At 46.0% G+C, this 7397-nt stretch overlaps 1 protein-coding gene across 1 annotated transcript; it reads right to left on the reverse strand.

The window, feature by feature from the left end:
• Positions 1 to 593: 593 nt before the first annotated feature.
• On the reverse strand, positions 594 to 6727 carry LOC102411701 (melanoma antigen preferentially expressed in tumors-like). The gene is given in 4 exon segments (XM_045165681.1): positions 594 to 1504; positions 3151 to 3723; positions 4595 to 4914; positions 6582 to 6727. Coding segments are annotated over 3 exon segments (1377 nt in total). The 5' UTR covers positions 4825 to 4914; positions 6582 to 6727; the 3' UTR covers positions 594 to 930.
• Between the last annotated feature and the right edge of the window lie 670 nt (positions 6728 to 7397).

Consider the following 7397-nt stretch of genomic DNA (forward strand, 5'->3'; position numbering starts at 1 on the left):
AAAAGACACTTGCTCCTTGGAAGGAAAGCTATGGCAAACTAGGACAGGGTATTAAAAAGCAGATACATTACTTTGCCAACAAGGGTCTGTATAGTCAAAGCTATGGTTTTTCCAGTAGTCATGTACTGATGTGAGAGTTGGACCATAAAGAAGGTTGAGCACCAAAGAACTGATGCTTTCAAACTGTGGTGCTGAAGAAGACTCTTGAGAGTCCCTTGAATTTCAAAGAGATCAAACAAGTCAATCCTAAAGGAAATCAACCCTGAACATTCATTGGAAGGACTGATGCTGAAGCTGAAGCTCCAATACTTTGGCCACCTGTTGTGAAGAGCTGACTTATTGGAAAAAGACTCTGATGCTGGGAAAGACTGAAGGGAAAAGGAGAAGGTGGTGGAAGAGGATGAGATGGCTAAATAGCATCACTGACTCAGTGGACATGAATCTGAGCAAACTCTAGAGATATGCCTCAGACAGAATAAAGAATGGGTGAAAATGGTAGTTTCAGAAACTCTGAATTTTTTTTAATCTGCATCTGGAGATTCATGCAATATAAAGTGAGGGGAAAAAAAAAGATGATACATGGAGGGCAGCAGTTGGTTTACACTGAGCAGTCTCTTTATTTCTGATTATTTCTTTACAATCATCTACCCAGGGATAGCTCCAACATGTGGGTCACAAGCTTGAATCCACCTTCAGAAATTTAGGTTTATAATTCTTACTCTGTAGGACACATGTACACAAATTTCCATTACTGCTCAGCATCAGCTATTCCCTCTGCAGTCCTACACCCCTGCAGGATCACTTTTCCTTTTTACATTCACACTGAACAAATGTCTGAAACCATGGGTCTCTTTTCCCTTCACAAAGTACCAGTATCATAGATTTCAGGTTCCAAATGCTCAGAAGAAAGCTTCTGATCGATGCACCCAACTAGGCAGAGGTGTTACTGCCGTATGTTATGGGCTCAGGATGATTGAATGTGTCCTCTCCACAGTGAGGACAGGGGCTGGAACTAATCCAGATGGTCCTGGGACGTCCCAAGTCCTTCAGAATCTCAAGCAGTTCAGCTCGACACTGAGCAAGTCTCCCCAGTTGGAGGATTCCCAGAGAGCTGAAACTCTCCTGAGGGACAGGGTAGAGTTCTTGACATAAACTGGGCAGCGCCAAGGTGTGTCGGAGCATCTTATCCATGATGGCCATGGAGAGGAAGTTTCCACGTATGCTGAAGAAATTAAGCTGGAAGCAGTGGCTCAGGGGAGGCAGGATGGCCTCGAGTTGCGAATCCATGATCCCACACTGATCTAAGTACAGCTCCTGGAGGGTGGCTGCAACTTTCTCCAGCAGACCTGGAAGGAGCTCAGGACTAGAGTAGGTCAGGGTGACACCACTCAGATTCAGGCCCTTTAGCTGACTGATATTCGGACACTGGGAAAGATGGATCAAGTCTGAATTCGTAAGGAGGCAGTGAGTTATTCCAAGGGTGTCCAAGGGGTTTGTCAGGCACCTGGGGAGAAGTAGAATTATAATGTCTTAAAAACTGGGGTGGAAGGTGACCTCAAGGTGAGAGACAAGACCAAGGTTGGTGTGTCCATCTGATAATGGTCATTACCCAGAATTCCCAGTCTCATTTAAGCCTGAGTCCTTTAACCTTCACAGTATGTCTGGATCAAGTTCACAGAACCTAGAAAACTCTCTTTTCTCATCTATGTAGTAGAGTACAATACATTCCACTTCTTTATGAGTATGAATGAAGATCATAGAATGGACTAGAACAAGCTCACAGCAGAGCCTGACATCTTGTCTCAATCAACAATGGGCATCACTGAATGTTAATAGTAAGAGACATACTTAAAATGCTTCCTACTCAGACTTCCTTCCACCCATGCTTGGGCCCCAGGCATACCCAGAAGCCAGGTGAGGCTTCTGGATGACATGCATAGAGGACCAGTCTGGGCAAGGCCCCACAACATCCCATGAAGATGGCAGTTTGCAGGGTCTCACTTACATCCCTGCATTATCTGCAAACCATCTACCAGCTTTTATGATCCCTTTGGCTCCTATTCTACTACTATCACCTCCAGAATCATGCATTTCCCATATATCAATTATCTTATCTGGATCAAAAAGCCTTTTACAGACAGGGAATTTGAGACAAGCTTATTGTTATCACAAAAGTGTTAAGCACAGAGCTTTGGTTTAGAAATGTTCAAACATGGAGTTTTCCCTCTTTAATTTCCCCTTCTCTTACCTATTTTCAAGCCATCGAAATTAAGATATCCCTCCTTAAGGAAGAAATCATATACCCAACCACTAGATCCTAAAACTTAGTCTATAGCTACCTACAAGGTGTCCCTTTCCAGAGCCTCTATCCAGCTTGAACACCTACCTTGATTTGGGTGGTTATGTGAAACTACAGTTCAGAATAGAGCAGCAAAGGAGATAGTATGCTTGACATTTTAGAGGGTTTTTTGGGTTTTTTTTGACCAATAAAAAAAGTTTTGCTTTTTTTTTTGAATAGTCTGTGCATGGCCTGTGTTCTTGACCCTTTAGCACCTTCTCCCAGTCAGTGCACCTGAGGCTTCTGTGGCAGGGCTTTGTCATTCCCCTCCTGGGGTGCCTGAACTCTTTCCCCAGGGCCTAGGCACAAAACATCGAATTTGCTCCTTGCTTCTAAACTTTGCCAGCCACTGTGCCTCAACCTCTGCATGTCCTCCTACCCCGACCTTTCTTCTGATGTAGATAAAGAAATACTGCAAGCCTATATCTAATAGCCCTACTGTAATTTGGAGGGCTATGAAAATTTTGAGGAGAAGGGGGTGACAGAGGATGAAATGGATGGATGGCATCATCGACCTAATGGACATGAGTTTGAGCAAACTCCAGGAGATAGTGAAGGACAGGGAAGCATGGTGTGCTGCAGTCCATGGGGTCACAAAGAGTTGTACATGACTGAACGACTGAACAACAGCACGAAAATTCTAGAGAAATTCTCCTTTGATACCCTATCCTCTGTTTTCCCTGCCCTGGCCCCTGGGCTCTAAGAGTGCAAGCTTCCCCAACTCAGATACCAATGAAACTGAGTTCTGTGCCTGGAGGGGTGGTGGGTGGTGAGTTGTGTTCACTGTTACCTCGCCAATGGTGCACACTAACCTGAGCATCTGGTCCAGGCATCCTTCCAGGAAGAAGGTAGATTCCAGAAAGAGATCCTGGAGGTAGTGCAGCCTGAGGAACTGAGAGGTAATTTGGACAACATGCTGCTCCTCCTGATCTTCAAGTGTGGATACGTCTGTGTGAGAGAGAAGGAGTCTCTGCACATTGCTCATCTGGCCCAGGAGAGGAGCAAACACAGCCAGGCTGGACAGCTGCCAGGTACAATTTACTTGCACCTCCTTAACACAGTCCAGCTGCACCATGCTCAAGATCTTCATAATACTGTCTCTGGGCATTGACTCTATCTTTAGTTTCTTACAGCACAGGTATATGGAAGCTTTCCTCTCCTCCACCCATCTCATGAGGCAGGCGAGGAATCCATCCATGGTCCTTCCATTGATGTGAAGTTCTATGAACACCTCCAAGGGAGCCAAAGTCTGATGTGTTCTTGGCCTCTTCTTAGCCACTGGTTCTTCTAATGAGCTTGAGGACACCTGGACACTGGATCCCGACCACATTCTCCAGAAGTCCTGGCCAGTATTTCTTAAATCCAGCACTTGCAGTTTGCACCTCCTGTGGGGGGAAGAGTAGATTGGTAGAGATGGTTTTAAGATCCACGAAAATAAAACCACAGCCTCAGAATTTAGGCGATACTCAGACATCCCACCTGAGCTTTTACTTCACATTCTCAACATTTCCCTCCTCTTCCCTCTCTGCCTCAGTTTCCTGCATCTCCTCTTCCCCTTCCATCTTTCCTTTTATCCACTTCTACACCTTCCTTAAGCATCACTAGGAGGAGACAGCAGAGAAGGCGATGGCACCCACTCCAGTACTCTTGCCTGGAAAATCCCATGGATGGAGGAGCCTGCTGAGCTGCAGTCCATGGGGTTGCACAGAGTCGGACACGACTGAGCGACTTCACTTTCACTTTTCACTTTCATGCATTGGAGAAGGCAATGGCACCCCACTCCAGTACTCTTACCTGGAAAATCCCATGGACCGGGGAGCCTGGTGGGCTGCAGTCCATGGGGTCGCTAAGAGTCGGACACGACTGAGCGACTTCACTTTCACTTTTCACTTTCATGCATTGGAGAAGGAAATGGCAACCCACTCCAGTGTTCTTGCCTGGAGAATCCCGGGGACGGGGGAGCCTGGTGGGCTGCCGTCTATGGGGTCGTACAGGGTCGGACACGACTGAAGCGACTTAGCAGCAGCAGCAGCAGAAGGAGGCAGAGAGCGTACTTTCAGGTTCCCTTGCATCTTAGGCACTCCTACACTTCCTGAAAACATTTCCCAGAGCGTGTTCAGCAATGGCTAAGTCTCTGTACTTCCTCATTGGCATCATCAGAAACCTCTGGTCTATCCCTTGGCCATTCACATTCTGACCTCAGCTGTCTCTTCAAAGACTCCCCTGACTCTACCAGTCTACTTCAATCAGACTCACCTGGGTTAATCCTTCTGGGAAAGCAGGACATCAAGTCCATCCAGCACTGCTTGTAAGGTTCCCAGGTGAGGCATCTCCATCAGTGCCCCCAGAGGCAGGCGGACAAAGGGCCAAGCTTGCACCATGGCCTTCAGTGTCTCTCTGCAACTCCCATAGAAGGCTTCCATGAAGAGTGGGGGGGGAGAATTCGATGGGCAGATACTCCAGAGCAGAAATGGCCAAGGCCTCATCACTGAGGAGGCTCATCACTGCTTTGTCCAGGAGTCTGGGTGGATTCCAGGTACTCATTCTGACTCTGCTCAAAAAGAATCCTGTGGAAACTTGCAGGGAAGAAGGCATATTTCTCAGGCAAGCATGAGCACCCTGTCATTGGTAGTCCCACTCTTCAGAGGAACCAACTCATAGCCATACCCACTGCTCCCATGGGGCTGGAAAACTCAGGGATCAAACCCTGGTCTCCAGCATTACAGGCAGATTCTTTACCTTCTGAGCCACCAAGGAAGCCCAGAAGACTCCCAATTTATCAGAATTTTACTCTAGTTTTCATGGGTGAAAATCCATAATGCTGCCTCTAAGGGACCAGAGCAAGAATCTCCTAAGTACTAAGGAGGAAGAAGCCCAACCACTTGCCCATCCATTTCCATTCACTGCTTTGCTTTATTATGATGAACTGGGAAGTGGATACCCCAAGCCTGAAGGCTGACCCTAATTATTTTGGTGAAAACTCTAACGCTTTCTTAGGGTCCTGCTGCTGCTGCTAAGTCGCTTCAGTCATGTCCGACTTTGTGCGACCCCATAGATGGCAGCCCACCAGGCTCCCCTGTCCCTGGGATTCTCCAGGCAAGAATACTGAAGTAGGTTGCCATTTCCTTCTCCAATGCATGAAAGTGAAAAGTGAAAGTGAAGTCGCTCAGTCGTGCCGACTCTTAGCGATCCCATGGACTGCAGCCTACCAGGCTCCTCCGTCCATGGGATTTTCCAAGCAAGAGTCTTGGAGTGGGGTGCCATTGTCTTCTCCTCTTAGGGCCCTAAAACTACTGAATAGGAGCATCATGTGACACAACTCAACCTCCATCCTCAATTCCCAGTTACTTGAGCTGGAAAAGATGAAGGACAGACCCCTAAAATGAATTCCATTTGCACAAACTACATATTTTAAATGTCAAGGAATAAAACTCCAAGCAGCTGTTTTTATTAAGAGGAAAATCTGCTTGTTTAAGGTAATTGAAATGATATAAACAGAAAGAGAAATCAAAATGTTGAGAAAGAGGCAAAACTACACTGAGAGGCAAAACCAAAATGTTAAATTTGTTCATCAGCAAAGAACTAACTAGGGGCCTCCCAAGTGGCTCATGCATGTGTGCTAAGTTGCTTCAGTCATGTCCGACTCTTTGCAACCCCACGGGCTGTTAGTAGCTCACCAGGATCCTCTGTTCATGGGATTCCCCAGGCAAGAATACTAGACTGGGTTGCCATTCCCTTCTCCAGAGGGTCTTCCCAACCCAGGGATTGAACCCTCATCTCATTATGTCTCCTGCATTGGCAGGCAGGTTCTTTACCACTAACAAGGTGCAGCGGATGGGGATCCATCTGCCAATACAGGGAACACGGGTTCGATCCCTGGTCCAAGAAGATTCCACATGCTGCAGAGCAACTGAGTCAGTGTGCCATAACTACCGAGCCCACATGCTGCAGTTACTGAAGCCCATGCATCTCCAGCCTATGCTCTGAAATGAGAGAAGCCAATGCACTGAAAAGCTTGTGCGCTGCAATCAAGAGTAACCCCTGATGGGTGCAACTAGAGAAAACCCGAGCAAATGAAGCTAATGGAGATATAGCACAGCCAAAAAAAAAAAAACAAAAAAAAAACATGGATAAAGACTAACTAAAAAAATCTCTCCCTGCCATCCTGAGCTATATGACACAATTCAAGACCAGCTGACCATAGATAAGGTAAGAGGGTCCTCAACTAAGGCCAGTAACTTACCAACTCTGATGTGGTTGTCAGGGTGGGCTCAGTCCTAAGACTGGATGAGATCCCAGATAGTAACTCCAGAAGGTGAAGTTTCTGCATCTTTTCTTTGGTGCCTGAGACTTTTAAAGGCCTTTTTAATAACATCTTCCCCCTTGCCCAACTACAAACAGCCAACCAGAAAGTGGTGACTGATTAGATTCCAGACTGTCCATCAGATTAATCCTGATTGGATTTTTGCCTATAACCAGTTGAATTGATTGAATCCAATATCATTCAGGAGGGTTTAAATGGGGGGGAGGAGAGCCACAGACTCAACCATTGATTCACTCCAGGAACATTGATTGAGTTTTACTATTAGGGTGTGTTATGCCAAGGGTGTGAGACAAGGAAGAAATTATTGTTTCCAGATATTGGATGGGAAATTAGAAAACTTCAGTTTGGGGGGATATTTGGTCAAAATAATAAAAATGTTCCAGAATTAAAACAGCTTCAAATAGATATTATGAAGAGGTGGCAAGAATACAGAGAAGAACTATACAAAAAAGATCTTCATGACCCAGATAACTACGATGGTGCGATCACTCACCTAGAGCCAGACATCCTGGAATGCGAAGTCAAGTAGGCCTTAGGAAGCATCACTATGAACAAAGCTAGAGGAGGTGAAGGAATTCCAGTTGAACTATTTCAAATCATAAAAGATGATGCTGTGAAAGTGCTGCACTCAATATGCCAGCAAATTTGGAAAACTCAGCAGTGGCCACAGGACTAGGAAAGGTCAGTTTTCATTCCAATCCCAAGGAAAGGCAATACCAAAGAATGTTCAAACTA

This window comes from Bubalus bubalis, chromosome 5 (assembly GCF_019923935.1).
Source record: "Bubalus bubalis isolate 160015118507 breed Murrah chromosome 5, NDDB_SH_1, whole genome shotgun sequence".
Lineage (NCBI taxonomy): Eukaryota > Metazoa > Chordata > Mammalia > Artiodactyla > Bovidae > Bubalus > Bubalus bubalis.